The sequence below is a fragment of the Mustelus asterias genome, chromosome 8 (assembly GCF_964213995.1).
Source record: "Mustelus asterias chromosome 8, sMusAst1.hap1.1, whole genome shotgun sequence".
Lineage (NCBI taxonomy): Eukaryota > Metazoa > Chordata > Chondrichthyes > Carcharhiniformes > Triakidae > Mustelus > Mustelus asterias.
In genome coordinates, this window is record NC_135808.1 from 45,706,366 (window position 1) to 45,731,132 (window position 24,767).

General features: G+C 58.2%; 1 protein-coding gene across 1 annotated transcript in view; it reads left to right on the forward strand.

Annotated features, from left to right (window-relative positions):
• The window catches only part of tnr (tenascin R (restrictin, janusin)), a 383,262-nt gene that overhangs the window by 11,615 nt on the left and 346,880 nt on the right, over positions 1-24,767 (forward strand). Inside the window, exon 2 of the mRNA XM_078219166.1 lies at positions 16,413-16,889. Coding sequence (XP_078075292.1) covers positions 16,413-16,889 — 477 coding nt within the window. The remainder of the gene's footprint in view (positions 1-16,412; positions 16,890-24,767) is intronic.

Below are 24,767 nucleotides of genomic sequence, written 5' to 3' on the forward strand. Positions count from 1 at the left end.
CTGGCTACTTCTGATCATACTATTCCTTTCTAAATGTTCATAAATCCTGCCTCTCAGGATCTTCTCCATCAACTTACCAACCACTGAGGTTAGATTCACCGGTCTATAATTTCCTGGGCTATCTCTTCTCCCTTTCTTGAATAACGGAACCACATCCGCAATCCTCCAATCCTCCGGAACCTCTCCCATCTCCATTGATGATGCAAAGATCATCGCCAGAGGCTCAGCAATCTCTTCCCTCGCCTCCCACAGTAACCTGGGGTACATCCCATCTGATCCCGGCGATTTATCTAACTTGATGCTTTTTAAAAGCTCCAACGCATCCTCTTTCCTAATGTCCACATGCTCAATCTTCTCAGTCCACTGCAAGTCTGCACTGCAACTACCAAGATCCCTTTCCACTGTGAATACTGAAGTAAAGTATTCATTGAGTACCTCTGCTATTTCTACCGGTTCTATACAGACTTTCCCACCGTCACATTTGATAGGTCCTACTCCTTCACATCTTATCTTCTTACTCTTAACATACTTGTAGAATGCCTTGGGGTTTTCCTTTATCATGTCTGCCAAGGCCTTCTCATGTCCCCTCCTGGCTCTTCTAATTTCCCTCTTAAGTTCCTTCCTACTAGTCGTATACTCTTCTAGATTTCTAACATTACCGAGCTCCTTGAACCTTTTGTAAGCTTTTCTTTTCTTCTTGACTAAGTTCGTTCCAGCTTTTGTGCACCACGGTTCCTGTAACCTACCATAACTCCCCTGTCTCATTGGAATGTTGCTGTGCAGAGCTCCAGACAAACTTTCCTTGAAAATTTGGCACATTTCTCTGAGAAAACCTCCTTCCAATTTATGTCTCTAATTTTCTGCCGAATAGCCTCATAATTGCCCTTACTCCAAATAAACACTTTCCTAGCTTGACTGATCCTATCTGGGGCTATAGGGGCGACACGGTAGCACAGTGGTTAGCACTGCTGCTTCACAGCTCCAGGGACCTGGGTTCGATTCCCGGCTTAGGTCACTGTCTGTGTGGAGTTTGCACATTCTCCTCGTGTCTGCGTTGGGTTTCCTCCGGGTGCTCCGGTTTCCTCCCACAGTCCAAAGATGTGCGGGTTAGGTTGATTGGCCATGCTAAAATTGCCCCTTAGTGTCCTGAGATGCGTAGGTTAGAGGGATTAGTGGGTAAATATGTAGGGATAAGGGGGTAGGGCCTGGGTGGGATTGTGGTCGGTGCAGAGTCGATGGGCCGAATGGCCTCTTTCTGCACTGTAGGGTTTCTATGATTCTATGATCTTTCTCCAATGCGATTGTAAAGGAGATAGAGTTATGATCACTGTCCCCAAAATGCTCTCCCACTGATAGATCAGACACCTGCCCAGGTTCATTCCCTAATATCAAATCAAGTACAGCCTCTCCTCTTGTAGGCTTATCCACATACTGTGTCAGGAAGCTCTCCTGAACACACCTAACAAACTCCTCCCCATCTAAACCCCTTACCCTAGGGATATTCCAATCGATATTTGGGAAATTACAATCTCCCATCATGACCACTCTGTTATTATCACATCTCTCCAGGATCTGCTTCCCAATCTGCTCCTCCACATCTCTGCTACTATTGGGCGGCTTATAGAAAACACCCAGTAAAGTTACCGACCCCTTCCTGTTCCTAACCTCCACCCACAGAGATCCCATAGACAATCCCTCTGTGGCATCCATCTTTTCTACAGCTGTGACACTATCCCTGATCAACAGTGCCACTCCCCCCACCTCTTTTGCCTCCTTCCCTGTCCCTCCTGAAACATCTGAAACCCGGCACTTGAAGAACCCAGTCCTGTCCCTGAGATAACCAAGTCTCTGTAATGGCCACCACATCACACTTCCAAGCAGTGATCCACGCTCTAAGCTCATCCATTTTGTTCACTATACTCCTTACGCTAAAATACAGACATCTTAACCCTTCGGTCTGAGCGCTCCCCTTCTCCGTCACCTGCCTATCCTCCCCCTCAGACTGTCGACAAGCCCCTTTTATTTTTAAGCTAACCTCCTCTCTCCCAGTCACCTCATTTTGATTCCCACCCCCCAACCATTCTAGTTTAAACCGTCCCCAGTAACCTTAGCAAACCTTCCCGCCAGGATATTGGTCCCCCTGGGATTTAAGTGAAACTCGTCCTTTTTGTACAGGTCGCACCTGCCCCTAAAGAGGCCCCAATGATCCAGGAACCTGAATCCCTGACCTCTGCTCCAATCCCTCAGCCATGCATTTATCCTCCACCTTATTCCATTCCTTCCCTCACTGTCTTGTGGCACAGGCAGCAATCCCGAGATTACTACCTTTGCGTTCCTTCTTCTTAACTCCCTACCTAACTTCCTATATTCTCCTTTCATAACCCCTTCCCCTTTCCTGCCTATGTCAGTGGTACCAGTCTGCACCACGACCTCTGGTTCCTCTCCCTCCCACTTCAGGATTTCTTGGATACGGTCAGAAACATCCCTGATCCCGGCACCAGGGAGGTAAGCCACCATCCGCGTTTCTCGACTTCCTCCACAAGAACGCCTGTCTGACCCCCTCACTGTAGAGTCCCCGATCACCACTGCCTTCCTCCTCCTTTCCTTACCCTTCTGTGCTACAAGGCCGGACTCCGCGCCGGAGGCACGACCACTGCTGCTTCCACCAGGTGGGCTGTCCACCCCAACAGTACTCAAACAAGAGTTCTGACTATTTTTAAGGGGCACAACCACTGGGGTACTCTCTACCACCTGACTTTTCCCTTTCCTGACTGTGACCCACTTGTATAATGTAGGTACACCCGCAGCGTTTTTAGGGAAGGGAGTTCCAGTGACCCAGCAACAGTAAAGGAATGGCGATATGTTTCATAGAACATAGAACAGTACAGCACAGAACAGGCCCTTCGGCCCACAATGTTGTGCCGAGCTTTATCTGAAACCAAGATCAAGCTATCCCACTCCCTATCATCCTGGTGTGCTCCATGTGCCTATCCAATATCCGCTTAAATGTTCCTAAAGTGTCTGACTCCACTATCACTGCAGGCAGTCCATTCCACACCCCAACCACTCTCTGCGTAAAGAACCTACCTCTGATATCCTTCCCATATCTCCCACCATGAATCCTATAGTTATGCCCCCTTGTAATAGCTCCATCCACCCGAGGAAATAGTCTTTGAACGTTCACTCGATCTATCCCCTTCATCATTTTATAAACCTCTATTAAGTCTCTCCTCAACCTCCTCCGCTCCAGAGAGAACAGCCCTAGCTCCCTCAACCTTTCCTCATAAGACCTACCCTCCAAACCAGGCAGCATCCTGGTAAATCTCCTCTGCACTCTTTCCAGCGCTTCCACATCCTTCTTATAGTGAGGTGACCTGAACTGCACACAATATTCCAAATGTGGTCTCACCAAGGTCCTGTACAGTTGCAGCATAACCCCACGGCTCTTAAACTCCAACCCCCTGTTAATAAAAGCTAACACACTATAGGCCTTCTTCACAGCTCTATCCACTTGAGTGGCAACCTTTAGAGATCTGTGGATATGAACCCCAAGATCTCTCTGTTCCTCCACAGTCTTCAGAACTCTACCTTTGACCCTGTAATCCACATTTAAATTAGTCCTACCAAAATGAATCACCTCACATTTATCAGGGTTAAACTCCATTTGCCATTTTTCAGCCCAGCTTTGCATCCTATCTATGTCTCTTTGCAGCCTACAACAGCCCTCCACCTCATCCACTACTCCACCAATCTTGGTGTCATCAGCAAATTTACTGATCCACTCTTCAGCCCCCTCCTCTAAGTCATTAATAAAAATCACAAAGAGCAGAGGACCAAGCACTGATCCCTGTGGCACTCCGCTAGCAACCTGCCTCCAGTCCGAAAATTTTCCATCCACCACCACCCTCTGTCTTCGATCAGACAGCCAGTTACCTATCCAATCGGCCAACTTTCCCTCTATCCTACACCTCCTCACTTTCATCATAAGCCGACCATGGGGGACCTTATCAAACGCCTTACTAAAATCCATGTATTTGACATCAACTGCCCTACCTTCATCAACACACTTAGTTACCTCCTCAAAAAATTCAATCAAATTTGTGAGGCACGACTTGCCCTTCACGAATCCGTGCTGACTATCTCGGATTAATCCGCATCTTTCTAAATGGTCGTAAATCCCATCCCTATGGCCTTTTCCATCAATTTACCAACCACCGAAGTAAGACTAACCGGTCTATAATTACCAGGGTCATTTCTATTCCCTTTCTTAAACAGAGGAACAACATTCGCCACTCTCCAGTCCTCTGACACCATCCCCGTGGACAGCGAGGACCCAAAGATCAAAGCCAAAGGCTCTGCTATCTTATCCCTTGCCTCCCAAAGCATCCTAGGATATATTTCATCAGGCCCAGGGGACTTATTGACCTTCAGTTTATTCAAAACCGCCAGGACATCCTCCCTCCGAACATCTATTTCCTCCAGCCTATTAGCCTGTAACACCTTCTCTTCCTCAAAAACATGGCCCCTCTCCTTGGTGAACACTGAAGAAAAGTATTCATTCATCACCTCGCCTATCTCTACTGACTCCATACACAAGTTCCCACTACTGTCCTTGACCGGCCCTAACCTCACCATGGTCATTCTTTTATTCCTCACATAAGAGTAAAAAGCCTTGGGGTTTTCCTTGATCCGACCCGCCAAGGACTTCTCATGTCCCCTCCTAGCTCTCCTAAGCCCCTTTTTCAGCTCGTTCCTTGCTAACTTGTAACCCTCAATCGAGCCATCTGAACCTTGTTTCCTCATCCCTACATAAGCTTCCCTCTTCCCTTTCACAAGACCTTCCACCTCTTTTGTGAACCATGGTTCCCTCACTCGGCCATTTCCTCCCTGCCTGACAGGGACATACCTATTTTTTAAAAGTTTTTAAATTTAGGATGGTGAGTAACTTGGAGGGGAACTTCCAGGTGGTGATGTTCCCATTATCTGGTGTTCTTGTCCTTCGAGATGATAGTGGTCGTGGGTTTGGAAGATGCTACCTAAGAAACCTTGGTGAGTTCCTGCAGTGCATCTTGTGGATGATACACAGTATGTTGGTGGTGGAGGGAGTGGATGTTTGTGTAATGGCTGCCAATCAAGCGGGGCTGCTTTGACCTGGATTTGATTTGAATTGAATTGATTTATTATTTTCACATGTATCAGTATACAGTGAAAAGTATTGTTTCTTGCGCGCTCTACAGATAGAGCATACCATTCAGAGAGAAGGAAATGAGAGAATGCAGAATGTAATGTTACAGTCATAGCTAGGGTGCAGAGAAAGATCAACTTAATGCAAAGTAGGTCCATTCAAAAGTCTGACGGCAGCAGGGAAGAAGCTGTTCTTGAGTCGGTTGTTACGTGTTCTCAGACTTTTGTATCTTTATTCCGGCGGAAGAAGGTGGAAGAGAGAATGTCCGGGGTGCATGATTACGCTCTGGCTACTTTTCCGAAGCAGCGGGAAGTGTAGAAGGAGCCAATGGTTGGGAGTCTGGTTTCCATGATGGACTGATGAAGGTAGGGAAGGGACAGTGAGTGGGGCGTGAGCAGGAGGTGGGGGAACAGCAGAAAGAGAGAGGGGGTGGGGAGAGAGGGAGGCGGAGAGAGAGGGGAGGGAGACCTGTTGCAAAGCCCACTTTTTAAATGAGCACAAAGGTAAGGAAAGGTTTAATTTAAACACTTCATTACAAAGCAGAGATGTCTTGCTGCATCTGTACAGGGCATTGGTGAGGCCGCAGCTGGAATACTGTGTGCAGTATTGGTCCCCTTATTTGCGGAAGGATATATTGGCCTTGGAGGGAGTGCAGAGAAGGTTCACCAGGTTGATAACAGAGATGAGGGGTGTTGATTATGAGGAGAGACTGAGCAGATTGGGTTTGTATTCGTTGGAATTTAGAAGGCTGAGGGGGCATCTTATAGAGACCTATAAGATAATGAAGGGGCTGGATAGGGTAGAGATAGAGAGATTCTTTCCACTTAGAAAGGAAACTAGAACTAGAAGGCACAGCCTCAAAATAAAGGGGGGTCAGTTTAGGACAGAGTTGAGGAGGAACTTCTTCTCTCAGAGGGTGGTGAATCTCTGGAATTCTCTGCCCACTGAAGTGGTGGAGGCTACCTCGTTGAATATGTTTAAATCACGGATAGATGGATTCCTGATTGGTAAGGGAATTAGGGGTCATGGGGATCAGGCGGGTAGATGGAACTGATCCACTTCAGATCAGCCATGATCTTATTGAATGGCGGGGCAGGCTTGAGGGGCTGGATGGCCTACTCCTGCTCCTATTTCCTATGTTCTTATGTTCTTATTACACTTCATGTCCCAGGGGCATGAGAATAAGGTCCTATCAGGATCCAATGTTCTCCTATGAGGTCACCTCAGTCCCATATATCCTTCAGTAAGGTCCCCTGTGAATGTATCACCTCAGTGCTGTAGCTCTGTTTTGCAGGGGGTTTGAATAGAGGCTATGATTTTAAAAAGGGAGCGTGTGATGGATGTTAGGTGAATTCTTGAAGTGGAAACCAGGTCACATAAATACTGTGGCTACAAGAGCAGGTCAAAGGCTCGGTATCCTGCAGTGAGTAACTCACTTCCTGACTCCCCAAAGCCTGTCCACAATCTACAACCCACAAGTCAGGAGTGTGATGGAACACTCTCCACTTGCCTGGAACAATGTAGCTCCAGCAACACTCAAGAAGCTGACACCCAAATTCCCCTCCAACTCGATTTTCAAGTTTGCTGATGACACCACCGTCGTGGGTCGGGTCCAAACAATGATGAGACAGAGTACAGGAATGAGATAGAGAATCTGGTGAACTGGTGTGGTGACAATAATCTCTCCCTCAATGTTAACAAAACGAAGGAGATTGTCATCGACTTCAGGAAGCGTAGAGGAGAACATGCCCCTGTCTACATTAATGTGGAAAGTGGAAAGGGTCGAGAGCTTCAGGTTTTTCAGTGTCCAGATCACCAACAACCAGTCCTGGTCCCCCCCATGCTGACACGATAGTTAAGAAAGCCCACCAACGCTTCGAGAAGACTAACGAAATTTGACATGTAGGCCACGACACTCACCAACTTTTACAGATGCACCATAGAAAGCATTCTTTCTGGCTGTATCAGAGCTTGGTATGGCTCCTGCTCTGCCCAAGACCGCAAGAAACTGCAAAAGATCATGTGAAATGTAACCCAATCCACCACGCAAACCAGCCTCCCATCCATTGACTCTGTCGGCACTTTCCGCTTCCTCAGCAAAGCAGCCAGCATAATCAAGGACCCCACGCACCCCGGACATTCTCTTCCACCGTCTGTCGGAAAAAAGATACAAATGTGTGAGGACACGTAATAACTGACTCAAGAACAGCTTCTTCCCTGCTGCCCTCAGACTTTTGAATGGACCTACCTCGTACTAAGTTGGTATTTCTCTATACCCGAGCTCTGACTGGAGCACGGCTGCACCCTCTCCTGTGTCTGTATAGTGTGCAAGAAACAATACATCTCACTATAATGATGCATGTGACAATAAATCAAATCAAAAATCCTCTCCCTCGCTTCCCTGCATCTTCTCCCCCTTCCCTTCTCACCCGTCACTGTCTCCCTACACTCTCTCCATGTCTCCCTCTCTCCCCGTCCCCTTCACTGCACTCATCCTCTCTGCCTCCTCCTAGCCCCTCTACCTGCCCTCCCCTGTTCCCCCTCCCCCTCGCAACTCCTTCTCTTCCCCCTCGCAACTCCCTCTCCCCCCTCGCTACTCCCTTTCCCCCCCTCGTTACTCCGTCTCTCCCCCTCGTTACACCTCTCCACCCCTCACTACTCCCCCTCGCACCCTCCCTCGCACCCTCCCTCGCACCCTCCCTCGCACCCTCCCTCGCTGCCCCCTTCCACCCCCCTCAGCCCCGCCATCGCTCCCCCCTCGCTCCACCCCCCTCGCTCCACCCCCCTCGCTCCACCCCCCTCGCTCCACCCCCCTCGCTCCACCCCCCTCGCTCCACCCCCCTCGCTCCACCCCCCTCGCTCCACCCCCCTCGCTCCACCCCCCTCGCTCCACCCCCCTCACTCCCCCCTCGTTCCCTTGCCCCCCCTCGCTCCCCCTCCCGCTCCCCCCCTCGTCCCCCCCCTCGCTCCCCCCCTCGCTCCCACCCCTCGTCACCCCCCTCTCGCTCCGCACCTGGCTTCCCCCCTTCGCTCCCCCCCTCACTCCGCCGTCGCTCCCCCCCTCACTCCGCCGTCGCTCCCCCCCTCACTCCGCCGTCGCTCCCCCACCTCGCTCCCCCCTTCGATCCCACCTCACTCCGCCCCTGGCTCCCTCCCTGCATCCCACCCCTCCCTGGCTCCCCCCTCACGCCCCCCCCCCCCCCTCGCAACCCCCCTGGCTCCCCCCCTGGCTCCCCCCCCCTGGCTCCCCCCCTGGCTCCCCCCCTCGCTCCCCCCCCTCGCTCCCCCCATCGCTCCCCCCCTCGCTCCCCCCCTCGCTCCCCCCTTGCCCCCTCCCTCGCCCCCACCGCATCTCCTTGCTCCCCCCACTCGCTCCCCCCACTCGCTCCCCCCACTCGCTCCCCCCACTCGCTCCCCCCACTCGCTCCCCCCACTCGCTCCCCCCACTCGCTCCCCCCACTCGCTCCCCCCACTCGCTCCCCCCACTCGCTCCCCCACTCGCTCCCCCCACTCGCTCCCCCCACTCGCTCCCCCCACTCGCTCCCCCCACTCGCTCCCCCCACTCGCTCCCCCCACTCGCTCTCCCTCCCGCTCCCACCCTCGCCCCCCCGCCCCCCCCTTGCCCCGCCTCGCTCCCCACCCTCGCTCCCCGCCTCGCTCCCCCCTCGCTCCCCCCTCGCTCCCCCCTCGCTCCCCCCTCGCTCCCCCCTTCGTCACCCCACTCGTGCCCCCCTCACACCGCCCCTCGCCACCCCCCTCGCCATCCCCCCCGCTTCCCACCCGCTTCCCCCCCGCTTCCCCCCCCGCTTCCCCCCCTCGCTTCCCCCCCTGCTTCCCCTTCCCGCGTCCCCTTCCCGCGTCCCCCTCGCTTCCCCCCCCGCTTCCCCCCCGCTTCCCCCCCGCTTCCCCCCCCGCTTCCCCCCCCGCTTACCCCCCGCTTCCCGCCCCCGCTTCCCCTTCCCGCGTCCCCTTCCCGCTTCCCCCTCGCTTCCCCCTCGTTCCCCCCCTCGCTCCCCCCTCGCTCCACCCCTCGCTCCCCCCCTCGCTCCCCCCCTCGCTCCCCCCTCGCTCCCCCCCTCGCTCCCCCCCTCGCTCCCCCCCTCGCTCCCCCCCTCGCTCCCCCCCTCGCTCCCCCCCCTCGCTCCCCCCTCGCTCCCCCCCTATCTCCCCCACTCGCTCCCCCCCTCGCTCCCGCCCCTCGCTCCCGCCACTCGCTCCCCCCACTCGCTCCCCCCACTCGCTCCCCCCACTCGCTCCCCCCACTCGCTCCCCCCACCCGCTCCCCCCACTCGCTCCCCCCACTCGCTCCCCCCACTCGCTCCCCCCACTCGGTCCCCCCACTCGGTCCCCCCACTCGCTCCCCCCACTCGCTCCCCCCACTCGCTCCCCCCACTCGCTCCCCCCACTCGCTCCCCCCACTCGCTCCCCACCCTCGCTCCCCACCCTCGCTCCCCCCCTCGCTCCCCGCCTCGCTCCCCCCTCGCTCCCCCCTCGCTCCCCCCTCGCTCCCCCCTCGCTCCCCCCTCGCTCCCCCCTCGCTCCCCCCTTCGTCACCCCACTCGTGCCCCCCTCACACCGCCCCTCGCCACCCCCCTCGCCACCCCCCTCGCCACCCCCCTCGCTCACCCCCCGCTTCCCCCCCGCTTCCCCCCTGCTTCCCCCCCGCTTCCCCCCCCTCTTCCCCCCCCGCTTCCCCTTCCCGCGTCCCCTTCCCGCGTCCCCCTCGCTTCCCCCCCCACTTCCCCCCCACTTCCCCCCCGCTTCCCCCCCCGCTTCCCCCCCCGCTTACCCCCCGCTTCCTCCCCCGCTTCCCCTTCCCGCGTCCCCTTCCCGCTTCCCCCTCGCTTCCCCCTCGTTCCCCCCCTCGCTCCCCCCCTCGCTCCCCCCTCGCTCCCCCCCTCGCTCCCCCCTCGCTCCCCCCCTCGCTCCCCCCCTCGCTCCCCCCTCGCTCCCCCCCTCGCTCCCCCCCTCGCTCCCCCCCTCGCTCCCCCCCTCGCTCCCCCCACTCGCTCCCCCCCTCGCTCCCCCCCTCGCTCCCCCCCTCGCTCCCCCCCTCGCTCCCCCCCTCGCTCCCGCCCTCGCTCCCCCCCTCGCTCCCCCCCTCGCTCCCCCCCCTCGCTCCCCCCCCTCGCTCCGCCCCTCGCTCCCCCCACTCGCTCCCCCCACTCGCTCCCCCCACTCGCTCCCCCCACTCGCTCCCCCCACTCGCTCCCCCCACTCGCTCCCCCCACTCGCTCCCCCCACTCGCTCCCCCCACTCGCTCCCCCCACTCGCTCTCCCTCCCGCTCCCCCCGTCACCCCCCCTCGCCCCTGCCCCTCCTTGCCCCACCTCGCTCCCCACCCTCGCTCCCCCCCTCGCTCCCCCCCTCGCTCCCCCCCTCGCTCCCCCCCTCGCTCCCCCCCTCGCTCCCCCCCTCGCTTCCCCCCTCGCTCCCCCCCTCGCTCCCCCCCTCGCTCCCCCCCTCGCTCCCCCCCTCGCTCCCCCCCTCGCTCCCCCCCTCGCTCCCCCCCTCGCTCCCCCCCCCTCGCTCCCCCCCACTCGCTCCCCCCCTCGTCACCCCACTCGCTCCCCCACTCGTGCCCCCCTCACACCGCCCCTCGTCACCACCCTCGCTCCCCCCCCGCTTCCCTCCCCGCTTCCCCCCCCGCTTCCCCTTCCCGCTTCCCCTTCCCGCTTCCCCTTCCCGCTTCCCCTTCCCGCTTCCCCCTCGCTTCCCCCTCGTTTCCCCCTCGCTTCCCCCTCGCTTCCCCCTCGCTTCCCCCTCGCTTCCCCCTCGCTTCCCCCTCGCTTCCCCCCTCACCTCCCCCATTGCCTCTCCCCTCGCTTCATTGCTCACTTTCCCCCCCGCTACTCCCCTCTGCTACTCTACCCCGCTACTCCCCCGCTACTCCCCCACTCCTCTACCCCGCTACTCCCCCGCTACTCCCCCACTCCTCTAACCCGCTACTCCCCCACTCCTCTACCCCGCTACTCCCCCGCGACTCCCCCCACTCCTCTACCCCACTACTCCCCCCGCTCCTCTACCCCGCTACTCCCCCACACCCCCACTTCTTGCTCCTCCCTCGCTCCCCCTTCTTGTTCCCCCTCCCCTCCCCCTCCCCTTCCCCTCCCCTTGCCCGCCCTCTCCTTAACTCCTCCCCACTCTCGCTCTCCACCACTCTCCCTCTCCCCCACTCTCCCCCGTCTCCCCCGCCCCACTCCCCCCCTCCCGCTCCCCCACTCCCCCCCCACTCCCCACTACCCCCCCACTCCCCCCTCCCCCCCACTCTCCATCTCTCCATCTCTCCCCTCCCCTTCTGCCCCTTTCCGCCTCTCCCTCCACCCATCTCCCCTCCCCCTTTCCCCTTCGCTCCCCCCTCTTTTCCACCTCTCCCCCCACCTCTGCCCTCTCCCCCCCCTCTGCCCTCTCCCCCCCCTCTGGCCCCCATCCCCCCCTCCCGCCCCTCTCACCCCCTCCCCCTCTCGCACCCTCCCCCTCTCGACCCTTCCCCTCTCGCCCCCTCCTCCTCTCGCCCCCTCCCCCTCTCACCCCCTCCCCCTCTCGCCCCCTCCCCCTCTCGCCCCCTCCCCCTCTCGCCCCCTCCCCCTCTCGCCCCCTCCCCCTCTCGCCCCCTCCCCCTCTCGCCCCCTCCCCCTCTCGCCCCTTCCCCCTCTCGCCCCCTCCCCCTCTCGCCCCCTCCCCCTCTCGCCCCCTCCCCCTCTCGCCCCCTCCCCCTCTCGCCCCCTCCCCCTCTCGCCCCCTCCCCCTCTCGCTCCCTCCCCCTCTCGCCCCCTCCCCCTCTCGCCCCCTCCCCCTCTCGCCCCCTCCCCCTCTCGCCCCCTCCCCCTCTCGCCCCCTCCCCCTCTCGCCCCCTCCCCCTCACGCCCCCTCCCCTCTCGCCCCCTCCCCCTCATGCCCCCTCATGCCCCCTCTCCCTCTCGCCCCCTCCCCCTCACGCCCCCTCACGCCCCCTCGCCCCCTCACCCCCCTCGCCCCCTCACCCCCCTCGCCCCCTCACCCCCCTCGCCCCCCCTCGCCCCTACCCCTCTCGACCCTACCCCTCTCGCCCCTACCCCTCTCGCCCCCTCCCCCTCTCGCCCCCTCCCCCTCTCGCCCCCTCCCCCTCTCGCCCCCTCCCCCTCTCGCCCCCTCCCCCTCTCGCCCCCTCCCCCTCTCGCCCCCTCCCCCTCTCGCCCCCTCCCCCTCTCGCCCCCTCCCCCTCTCGCCCCCTCCCCCTCTCGCCCCCTCCCCCTCTCGCCCCCTCCCCCTCTCGCCCCCTCTCGCCCCCTCCCCCTCTCGCCCCCTCCCCCTCTCGCCCCCTCCCCCTCTCGCCCCCTCCCCCTCTCGCTCCCTCCCCCTCTCGCCCCCTCCCCCTCTCGCCCCCTCCCCCTCTCGCCCCCTCCCCCTCTCGCCCCCTCCCCTCTCGCCCCCTCCCCCTCATGCCCCCTCATGCCCCCTCTCCCTCTCGCCCCCTCCCCCTCACGCCCCCTCACGCCCCCTCGCCCCCTCACCCCCCTCGCCCCCTCACCCCCCTCGCCCCCTCACCCCCCTCGCCCCCCCTCGCCCCTACCCCTCTCGACCCTACCCCTCTCGCCCCTACCCCTCTCGCCCCCTCCCCCTCTCGCCCCCTCCCCCTCTCGCCCCCTCCCCCTCTCGCCCCCTCCCCCTCTCGCCCCCTCCCCCTCTCGCCCCCTCCCCCTCTCGCCCCCTCCCCCTCTCGCCCCCTCCCCCTCTCGCCCCCTCCCCCTCTCGCCCCTCCCCCTCTCGCCCCCTCCCCCTCTCGCCCCCTCCCCCTCTCGCCCCCTCCCCCTCTCGCCCCCTCCCCCTCTCGCCCCCTCCCCCTCTCGCCCCCTCCCCCTCTCGCCCCCTCCCCCTCTCGCCCCCTCCCCCTCTCGCCCCTCCCCCTCTCGCCCCTCCCCCTCTCGCCCCTCCCCCTCTCGCCCCCTCCCCCTCTCGCCCCCTCCCCCTCACGCCCCCTCCCCTCTCGCCCCCTCCCCATCATGCCCCCTCACGCCCCCTCTCCCTCTCGCCCCCTCCCCCTCTCACCCCCTCACACCCCCTCGCCCCCTCACCCCCCTCGCCCCCTCCCCCTCATGCCCCCTCATGCCCCCTCTCCCTCTCGCCCCCTCCCCCTCACGCCCCCTCACGCCCCCTCGCCCCCTCACCCCTCTCGCCCCTACCCCTCTCGCCCCTACCCCTCTCGCCCCTCCCCCTCTCGCCCCTCCCACTCTCGCCCCTCCCCCTCTCGCCCCTCCCCCTCTCGCCCCTCCCCCTCTCGCCCCTCCACCTCTCGCCCCTCCACCTCTCGCCCCTCCACCTCTCGCCGCTCCCCCTCTCGCCCCTCCCCCCTGCTTCTCCACCCCCCGCCCCTGCCCCTTCTCCCCCCCGTGCCCCTCCCCCCGTGCCCCTCCCCCCCGTGCCCCTCCCCCCCGTGCCCCTCCCCCCACGCTCCTCCCCCCCGCCCCCCGCCCCACCGCGCTCCTCCCCCTCCGGCCCTTCCCCCCTCCCCTCCATCCTGCCCCACCCCCCCGCCCCTCCCCCCTCCCCATCCCCCTCCTCGCTTGCCCCTCCCACCCCCCTCCCCACTCCCCACCCACCCCTACCCCCCACCCCTACCCCCCGCCCCTCCCCCCGCCCCTCCCCCCCGCCCCCCAAGCCCCTCCACTCCTCCCCCCTCCCCCTCTCCACCCACGCACCCCTCCACACCCACCCCCCCTCCCCCTCACCCCTCCCCCCTCCCCCTCAACCCTCCCCCGCCCCTCCCTGCCCCTCCCCCGCCCCTCCCCGCCCCTCCCCCCGCTCCCCCCTCCCGCCCCTCCCCCCTCCCGCCCCCCCGCCTCGCCCTCCCTCCCCGCCCCGCCACAACCCCCGCCCCTCCCTCCTCCCCTCCTCCCTCCCGCACCCCCGCCCCTCTCCCCGCCCTTCCCCACATGCCCCTCCCCCTCCCACTCCCCCCCACTCCCTCCCACACCTCCCCCACTCCCCCCGCCCCCCCACGCCTCCCCCCCGCTCCCCCCACCCCTCCCCCCGCTCCACCCACCCCTCCCCCCCGCTCCCCCCACCCCTCCCCCCTGCTCCCCCCACCCCTCCCCCCTTACCCCCGCCCCCCTGCTCCCCCGCCCCTCCCCCCGCCCCCCCCTCGCCCCCCTCCCCTCTCCCCCTCTCTCCCCCTCTCTCCCCCCCCACTCCCCCGCTCCCCCCCGCCCCTCACCCCCCTCCCCCCCCAGCCCCCCCGACTCCGCTCCGCCCCAGCCCCCTCCCCCCGCCTCTCCCGCTCCCTCCCCCCCGGCCCCCCTCGGCCCTCCCCCCTCCACTCGCCCCTCCACTCACCCCTCCACCACCCCTCCCCCGCCTCTCCCCCCACCCCCCCCGCCCCTCCCCCCACCTCTCCACCTCCGCCCCTCCCCCCTGCCCCGCCCCCCACAACTCCCCCTCCGCCCCTCCCCCACCTGCACCACCCCTGCCCCACCTGCACCACCCCTGCCCCACCCCCAACCCCCGCCCCTCACCCCGCACCTCCGCCTGCACCTCCCCAGGCCCTGCCACGCCCTGCCCCCGCCCCTCGTCCCGTCCCGCCCCCACCCCTGCCCCGCGCCCCTCCCTCACTCGCCCCTCCCCCGCTCGCCCCTCCCCCGCTCGCCCCTCCCCCGCTCGCCCCACCCCCGCTCGCCCCACCCCCACTCGCCCTCCCCCTGCTCGCCCCTCCCCCCGCTCTCCCCTCCCCCCGCTCTCCCCTCCCCCCGCTCTCCCCTCCCCCCGCTCTCCCCTCCCCCCGCTCGCCCCTTCCCCCGCTCGCCCCTTCCCCCGCTCGCCCCTTCCCCCGCTCGCCCCTTCCCCCGCTCGCCCCTTCCCCCGCTCGCCCCTTCCCCCGCTCGCCCCTTCCCCCGCTCGCCCCTTCCCCCGCTCGCCCCTTCCCCCGCTCGCCCCTTCCCCCGCTCGCCCCTTCCCCCGCTCGCCCCTTCCCCCGCTCGCCCCTTCCCCCGCTCGCCCCTTCCCCCGCTCGCCCCTTCCCCCGCCCCGCCCCCCGCCCTCTCCCCTGCCCCCCCCGCCCTCTCCCCCGCCCCTTTCTCCCTCTCGCCCTCTCCCCCGCCCCGTACCCCCACCCCGTACCCCCACCCTCTCCCCCTGCCCCACCTCCTCCCCCCGCCCTTCCCCATGCCCCCCCACCCCTCTCCCCCCCGCACCCTCCCACCCCTTCCCCACCCCCCCCTCCGTCCCTCTCCCCCGACCCCGCACCCTCCCCCCGCCCCTCTTCCCCCCCGCCTCCCGCACCCTCTTCCCCCCCCGCTCGCCCCTCCCCCCTGCGCGCCCCTCCCCCCCGCTCGCCCCTCCCCCCCGCTCGCCCCTCCCCCCCGCTCGCCCCTCCACCTCGCTCGCCCCTCCCCCCCGCTCGCCCCTCCCCCCCGCTCGCCCCTCCACCCCGCTCGCCCCTCCCCCCCGCTCGCCCCTCCCCCCCGCTCACCCCTCCCCCCCGCTCGCCCCTCCCCCCCCACTCGCCCCTCCCCCCCGCTCGCCCCTCCCCCCCGCTCGCCCCTCCCCCCCGCTCGCCCCTCCCCCCCGCTCGCCCCTCCCCCCCGCTCGCCCCTCCCCCCCGCTCGCCCCTCCCCCCCGCTCGCCCCTCCCCCCCGCTCGCCCCTCCCCCCCGCTCGCCCCTCCACCCCGCTCGCCCCTCCACCCCGCTCGCCCCTCCCCCCCGCTCGCCCCTCCCCCCTCTCCCTCTCGCTCCACCCGCGCCCCCCTCTCCCTCTCGCTCCACCCGCGCCCCCCTCTCCCTCTCGCTCCAACCCCGCCCCCTCCCTCTCGCTCCACCCCCACTCCCTCCCTCTTGCTCCACCCCCGCCCCCCACGTGCGCCCTCCACCCCTGCCCTCCACCCCTGCCCTCCACCGCTGCCCCTTCCCCCCTCTCGCCCCGTTCCCCTGCCCCTTCCGCCCTCTCGCCCCGTCCCCCCGCCCCTCCTCCCCTCGCCCTTCCCTACCCCTCCCCCCTCTCACCCCTCACCCCCCCTCCTGACTCCCCCTCCCGACTCACCCCTCCCTCCTCCCCCTCCTCCCCTTCCCCTCCTCCCCCTACCCCCTCCTCCCCCTACCCCCTCCTCCCCCTACCCCCTCTCACCTCCCCCTTCCCCCTCCTCCTTTCCCCCTCCCCCCTTTCCTCCACCCCTCCTCTGCCTCCACTTCCCCCTCCGCCCCCCACAATTACTGATGGACACGGATGTGATCACTCTCTCTCTCTCTCTCTCTCCAGGTCGGATTGACTTCGCTCCCATGTGCAATGGGCACGGAAATTTCAGCCTGGAGACCTGTGGCTGCAGCTGTGAGTTTGGCTGGACAGGGAAAGGTTGCTTGGTGCAGTGCTGCCCATCGAACTGCAGCGGGCACGGCAGCTGTGAGGATGGGCAGTGTGTTTGTGAGCTCGGCTACACAGGGCAGGAGTGCAGTGAGCGGACGTGTCCTGGGGATTGCAGTGGCCGTGGCTTGTGTGTGGATGCACAGTGTGTTTGTGAGGAACCTTACAAAGGTGAAGACTGCGGGCATCTGAAGTGTCCCAGAGAGTGCTCAGGGCACGGGCAGTGTGTTAATGATAGCTGCCTGTGCCACCAGGCTTACAGCGGAGAGGACTGTAACCAGCTCCGCTGTGTGAATGATTGCAGCAACAAGGGCCACTGTCAGCATGGAGTTTGCACCTGTCAGGAAGGCTATACAGGAGAGGATTGTGGCCAAGGTAAGGCCTCCTTCATTTAATGACAGCGTTGTGATGGCAAACTGGTATACTGCTGAGTGGGTTTGTGGAGGGGGAGTGAGGGATTTGAGGGATTCTTCACGCAGAGAGTGGTGGGAGTGTGGAATGCGCTGCCGGATTTAAGAAAAACTTGGATGGGTTCATGGATGAGAGGGGTGTGGAGGGATATGGTTCAAGTGCAGGTCAGTGGGACGAGGCAAAAAATGGTTCGGCACAGACAAGAAGGGCCAAAAGGCCTATTTCTGAGCTGTAATTTTCTATGGTTCTATGGGATACTGAGAGGATTTGGGGGGGGCGGGGGGGGATAGTGAAGAGTTTGGGGAAGTTCATAGAATCATAGAGTACTAGGGTACTAAAAGAGCTGGCGGGAGAAATAGCAAATGCACTAGTGGTAATTTACCAAAATTCGCTGGACTCTGGGGTGGTTCCCGCAGATTGGAAAACAGCAAATGTGACACCACTGTTTAAAAAAGGAGGTAGACAAAAGGCGGGTAACTATAGGCCGGTTAGCGTAACTTCTGTAGTAGGGAAAATGCTTGAATCTATCATCAAGGAAGAAATAGCGAGACATCTGGATATAAATTGTCCCATTGGTAAGACGCAGCATGGGTCCATGAAGGGCAGGTCATGTTTGACTAATTTGGTGGAATTCTTTGAGAACATTACATGTGCAGTGGACAATGGGGAACCTGTGGATGTTTTAACCACAATCATCATGGAAATCATAGAAACCCTACAGTGCAGAAAGAGGCCATTCGGCCCATCGAGTCTGCACCGACCACAATCCCACCCAGGCCCTACCCCCATATCCCTGCATATTTACCCTCTAATCCCTCGAACCTACACATCTCAATACACTAAGGGGCAATTTTTTTAGCATAGCCAATCAACCTAACCCGCACATCTTTGGACGGTGGGAGGAAACCGGAGCACCCGGAGGAAACCCACGCAGACACGAGGAGAACGTGCAAACTCCACACAGACAGTGACCCGAGCCGGGAATCGAACCCAGGTCCCTGGAGCTGTGAAGCAGCAGTGCTAACCACTGCGCTACCGTGCTGCCCAAATGTGGTGTATCTGGATTTCCAGAAGGCATTTGACAAGGTGCCGCACCAAAGACTGCTGCATAAGATAAAGGTGCACGGTGTTACGGGTAATGTATTAGCATGGATAGAGGATTGGTTAACAAACAGAAAGCAAAGAGTGGGGGTAAATGGGTGTTTTTCTGGTTGGCGATCAGTGACTAGTGGTGTGCCTCAGGGATTAGTGTTGGGACCGCAATTGTTTACGATTTATATAGGTGATTTGGAGTTGGGGACCAAGTGTAGTGTGTTAAAATTCTCAGATGACACTAAGATGGGTGGAAGAGCAAAGTGTGCAGAGGACGCTGAAAGTCTGCAAAGGGATATGGATCGTCTAAGTGAGTGGGCGAGGGTCTGGCAGATGGAGTACAATGTTGGTAAATGTGAGGTCATCCATTTTGGTAGGAACAACGGCAAAATGGACTATTATTTAAATGGTAAACAATTGCAGCTTGCTGCTGTGCAGAGGGACCTGGGTGTCCTTGTGCAGGAATCTCAAGGAGTTGGTTTGCAGGTGCAGCAGGTAATTAAGAAGGCAAATGAAGGAATTTTGTCCTTCATTGCTAGAGGGATGGAGTTTAATAACAGGGAGATTATGTTGCAGCTGTATAATGTGCTGCTGAGGCCACACCTGGAGTCCTGTGTACAGTTTTGGTCTCCTTACTTGAGAAAGGATATACTGGCACTGGAGGGGGTGCAGAGGAGATTCACTAGGTTGATTCCGGAGTTGATTCCAGGCCTCCAGTTTGAAAAACAAACCCTCTACAACCACCCTCTGGCTTCTGTCATCAAGCCAATTTTGTATCCATCTAGCTACCTCACCGTGCATTCCGTAAGATTTAACCTTATGCAACAACCTACCATGCGGTATCTTGTCAAAGGCCTTGCTCAAATCCATGTAGACAATATCAACTGCACTGCCCTCATCTACCTTCTTGGTTACCTCTGGTTGAGGGGGTTTGGGGGAGGTTGAGGGGTTTGGGGGGAGTGAGGGGTGTGTAAAAAATCAGTCAGATAGGTATCTCCCTTGGTTAAATACATAGAACATAGAACATTACAGCGCAGTACAGGCCCTTCAGCCCTCGATGTTGCGCCGACCAGTGAAACCAATCTAAAGCCCCTCTAACCTACACTATTCCAATATCATCCATATGTTTATCCAATAACCATTTGAATGCTCTTAATGTTGACGAGTCCACTACTGCTGCAGGCAGGGCATTCCACGCCCTTACTACTCTCTGAGTAAAGAACCTACCTCTAACATCTGTCCTATATCTCTCACCCCTCAATTTAAAGCTATGTCCCCTCGTGTTAGCCATCACCATCCGAGGAAAAAGGCTCTCACTATCCACCCTATCTAATCCTCTGATCATCTTGTATGCCTCTATTAAGTCACCTCTTAACTTTCTTCTCTCTAATGAAAACAACCTCAAGTCCCTCAGCCTTTCCTCATACGATCTTCCCACCATACCAGGCAACATCCTGGTAAATCTCCTCTGCACCCTTTCCAACGCTTCCACATCTTTCCTATAATGCAGCGACCAGAACTGAACGCAATACTCCAAGTGCGGCCGCACCAGAGATTTGTACAGTTGCAGCATGACCTCCTGGCTCCGAAACTCAATCCCTCTACCAATAAAAGCTAACACACCGTATGCCTTCTTAACAACCCTATCAACCTGGGCGCCAACTTTCAGGGATCTATGAACATGGACACCCAGATCCCTCTGTTCATCCACACTACCAAGTATCTTACCATTAGCCCAGTACTCTGTATTCCTGTTACTCCTTTCAAAGTGAATTACCTCACACTTTTCTGCAGATACACATGTATTTCTCTGTTAGATAGGTACCTGTCCGTATATAATATACATGTATATCCTTGTTATTTAGGTACATATCTCTTATTTAATATAATTCTATGTTTCTATATAATGTCTCTGATATATAGCTACCTGCTTCTATTTAATACAGATTTATATATCAGTTGCACAGCTTCCTGTCTCTATGTAATATAGATTCATATTTCTGTTACATGGCTCCTGTCTCTGTAATATAAATGCATATCTCTGTTATATAGTTGTCTTTGTGTATTACAGATGTATAGCTCTGTTAGATAGGTACGAGTCTCCATGTTATAGTATGGTATGGAATTCAGGAAGAGAAACTGTGAGGTTCTTGAGCAAACTGACGTCGGGAAGGACAAGGTATTGGAGGTGTTGGTAGCCTTAAAAGTGGATAGATCTCCAAGTCCAGATGAATTTTGCCATAGACAGATGTGGGACTATTTTCTAAACGGTGACAAAATTCATAATGCTAAAGTGCAAAGGGACTTGGGAGTCCTAGTCCAGGATTCTCTAAAGGTAAACTTGCAGGTTGAGTCCGTAATTAAGAAAGCAAATGTAATGTTGTCATTTATCTCAAGAGGCTTGGAATACAAAAGCAGGGATGTACTTCTGAGGCTTTATAAAGCACTGGTTAGGCCCCATTTGGTATACTGTGAGCAATTTTGGGCCCCACACCTCAGGAAGGACATACTGGCACTGGAGCGGGTCCAGCGGAGATTCACACGGATGATCCCAGGAATGGTAGGCCTGACATACGATGAACGTCTGAGGATCATGGGATTATATTCATTGGAGTTTAGGAGGTTGAGGGGAGATCTGATAGAAACTTACAAGATAATGAACGGCTTAGATAGGATGGACGTAGGGAAGTTGTGTCCATTAGCAGGGGAGACTAGGACGCACAGCCTTAGAATAAAAGGGAGTCACTTTAGAACAGAGATGAGGAGAAATTTCTTCAGCCAGAGAGTGGTAGGTCTGTGGAATTCATTGCCACAGAGGGCTGTGGAGGCCGAGACGTTGAGCGTCTTCAAGACAGAAATGGATAAATTCTTGATTTCTCGAGGAATTAAGGGCTATGGGGAGAGAGCGGGTAAATGGAGTTGAAATCAACCATGATTGAATGGTGGAGTGGACTCGATGGGCCGAATGGCCTTACTTCCGCTCCTATGTCTTATGGTCTTATGGTCTTATGGAGGCAAGGGAGAAGACTGCAGGGGCTCTGACCCAAATTTTCAATTCCTCTCTGGCCACGGGGGAGGTGCCAGGTCACTTATGAAGGGTATAGATAGGGTGAACAGTGGGAAGCTTTTTCCCAGGTCGGAGGTGACGATCACGAGGGGTCACGGGCTCAAGCTGAGAGGGGCGAAGTATAACTCCGACATCAGAGGGACGTTTTTTACACAGAGGGTGGTGGGGGCCTGGAATGCGCTGCCAAGTAGGGTGGTGGAGGCAGGCACGCTGACATCGTTTAAGACTTACCTGGATAGTCACATGAGCAGCCTGGGAATGGAGGGTCTAGTTGGACCAAGGAGCGGCACAGGCTTGGAGGGCCGAAGGGCCTGTTTCCTGTGCTGTACTGTTCTTTGTTCTTTGTTCTTTGACTGGAGAACAGCTAACGTGGTTCCGCTATTTCAGAAGAGTTGCAGAGATAAATCAGGGAACTACAGACCAGTGAGTCTCATGTCAAAGGTAGGGAAACTATTGGTGAAACTTCTGAAGGAGAGCGTCTATTCTCCACTTGAAGAGGCAAAACTTGATCAGGGATAGTCAGCATGGCTTCGTCAGAGGGAGGTCATGCCTAACAAATTTGATTGAATTTTCTGAGGAGATCACCAGGTGTGTAGACAAGGGTAGCACAGTCAATGTAGTTTATATTGATTTCAGCAAAGCCTTTGACAAGGTCCCTTATACACATTTCTATACACATTTAGGTTCTATACACATTTAGAACTGAATAGTCTCATTAGCGATAGACAACATGGTTTTGTACGAGGGAGGTCATGCCTCACAAATTTGGTTGCGTTTTTTGACGAGGTGACAAAAATGATTGATGAGGGAAGGGCCGTGGATGTCGTCTACATGGATTTTAATAAAGCATTTGACAAGGTCCCTCATGGCAGGCTGGTGCAAAAGGTTAAATCTCACGGGATCAAAGGTGAACTAGCTAGATGGATACAGAACTGGCTTGGCCATAGAAGACAGAGGGTAGCAGTGGAGGGGTCTTTTTCTGATTGGAGGTCTGTGACTAATGGTGTTCCGCAGGGCTCTGTACTGGGACCTCTGCTGTTTGTGATACATATAAATGATTTGGAAGAAGATGTAGCTGGTCTGATTAGCAAGTTTGCGGATGACACAAAGATTGCTGGAGTTGCGGATAGTGATGAACATTGTCAGAGAATACAGCAGGATATAGCTAGGCTGGAACATTGGGCGGAGAAATGGCAGATGGAATTTAATCCCGATAAATGCAAATTGATGCATTTTGGTCGATCTAATGCAGGGGGGAGATATACAATAAATGGCAGAACCATCAGGAGTACAGACACACAGAGGGATCTGGGTGTGCAAGTCCACAGATCCTTAAAGGTGGCAGCACAGGTGGAAAGGGTGGTGAAGAAGGCATATGGCATGCTTACCTTCATTGGACGGGGCACAGAGAATAAAAGTTGGCGTATGATGTTGAAGTTATATAGAACATTGGTTTGGCCACATTTGGAATATTGCATCCAGTTCTGGTCGCCACATTACCAGAAGGACGTTGAGGCTTTGGAGAGAGTGCAGAAAAGGTTTACCAGGATGTTGCCTGGTATGGAGGGTATTAGCTCTGAGGTGAGATTGAGTAAACTAGGGTTGTTCTCCCTGGAAAGACGGAGGTTGAGGGGCGACCAAATAGAAGTTTATAAAATTATGAAGGGCATCGATAAGGTGAACAGTTGGAAGCTTTTTCCCAGGTCAGAAATGACAAACACAAGGGGTCACAAGTTCAAGGTAACGGGGGGCAAGGTTCAATACGGATATGCGGGGGACATATTTTACACAGAGGGTGGTGGGGGCCTGGAATGCACTGCCAAGCAAGGTGATTGAGGCAGGCACGCTAGGATCATTTAAGACTTATCGAGATAGCCACATGAACAGACTGGGAATAGAGGGATACAAACGGATGGTCTAGTTAGGAACACATGATCGGTGCAGGCTTGGAGGGCTGAAGGGCCTGTTCCTGTGCTGTTTTGTTCTTTGTTCTTTTGTTCTTTGTCCCACATGGGAGACTTGTACAGAAGGTAAATTCACATGGGATACAGGGTAATTTGATAAAGTGGATTCAAAATTGCTCAGTTGTAGGATGATGACAGAAGGCTGCTTTCGTGACTGGAAGCCAGTGTCCAGTGGCGTACCACAGGGATCTGTGTTGGGCCCCCCATTATTCATCATTTATATAAATGACATTGATGACTATGTGGGGGGTAAGATTAGTAAGTTTGCGGATGACACAAAGATTGGATGGGTAGTTATCAGTGAAGGGGAGTGTTTTGGGTTACAAGAAGATATAGATGGAATGGTGAAATGGGCAGATAAGTGGCACTTGCCTTTATCAATCGAAGCATACATTACAAAAGCAGGGAAGTCCTATCGGAGTTGTATAGAGCTTTGGTGAGGCCAGAACTAGAATATTATGTTCAGTTCTGGTCGTCACATTATCGAAACGATGTGATTGCACTGGAAGGGGTGTAGCGGAGATTCAGCAGGATGCTGCCTGGGATGGAACATTTAAGTTATGAAGAGAGGTTAGATAGACTTGGGTTGTTTTTCTTGGAGCAGAGAAGACTGAGGGGCGACCTGATCGAGGTGTACAAGATTAAAAGGGACATGGACAGAGTGGATAAGGAGCAGCTGTTCACCTTAGTTGAAGGGTCAGTCACGAGGGGACATAGGTTCAAGGTGAGGGGCAGGAGATTTAGAACATAGAACATTACAGTGCAGTACAGGCCCTTCGGCCCTCGATGTTGTGCCGACCTGTGAAACCAATCTAAAGCCCCTCTAACCTACACGATTCCAATATCATTCATATGCATCATTTAGGGGGGATGTGAGGACAAACCTTTTTACCCAGAGGGTGGTGATGGTCTGGAATGTGCTGCCTGGGATGGTGGTAGAGGTGGGTTGCCCCACATCCTTTAAAGAGTGTCTGGATGAGAACTGAAGGTTGGAGGGTGGCAAACGTTGTGCCTTTGTTTAAAAAGGGCTGCAGGGAAAATATAGGCCAGTGAGCCTCACATCTGCAGTGGGCAAGTTGTTGGAGGGTATCACAGAAACCCTACAGTGCAGAAAGAGGCCATTTGGCCCATCAAGTCTGCACCGACCACAATCCCACCCAGGCCTTACCCCCATATCCCTACATATTTACCCGCTAATCCCTCTAACCTACACATCTCAGGACACTAAGGGGCAATTTTAGCATGGCCAATCAACTTAACCCGCACATTTTTGGACTGTGGGAGGAAACTGGAGCACCCGGAGGAAACCCACGCAGACACGAGGAGAATGTGCAAACTCCACACAGACAGTGACCCAAGCCGGGAATCGAACCCAGGTCCCTGGAGCTGTGAAGCAGCAGTGCTAACCACTGTGCTACCATAGAAATCATAGAAACCCCTACAGTGCAGAAGGAGGCCATTCGGCCCATCGAGTCTGCACCGACCACAATCCCACCCAGGCCCTACCCCCACACATGCCGCCCCTTTTGGTATTTTGAGAGACAGGTTCTACAGGTATTTAGAGATGCAAGGACTGATTAGGCACTGTCGGCATGGCTTTGTGAGTGGAAAATCATGCATCATAAATAGGATTGAGTTTTTTGAAGGGGTAACCAAGAAGGTAGATGAGGGCAGTGCAGTTGATGTCTATAAAGCTCCATGTAGAAGTCTAAAGTCTAT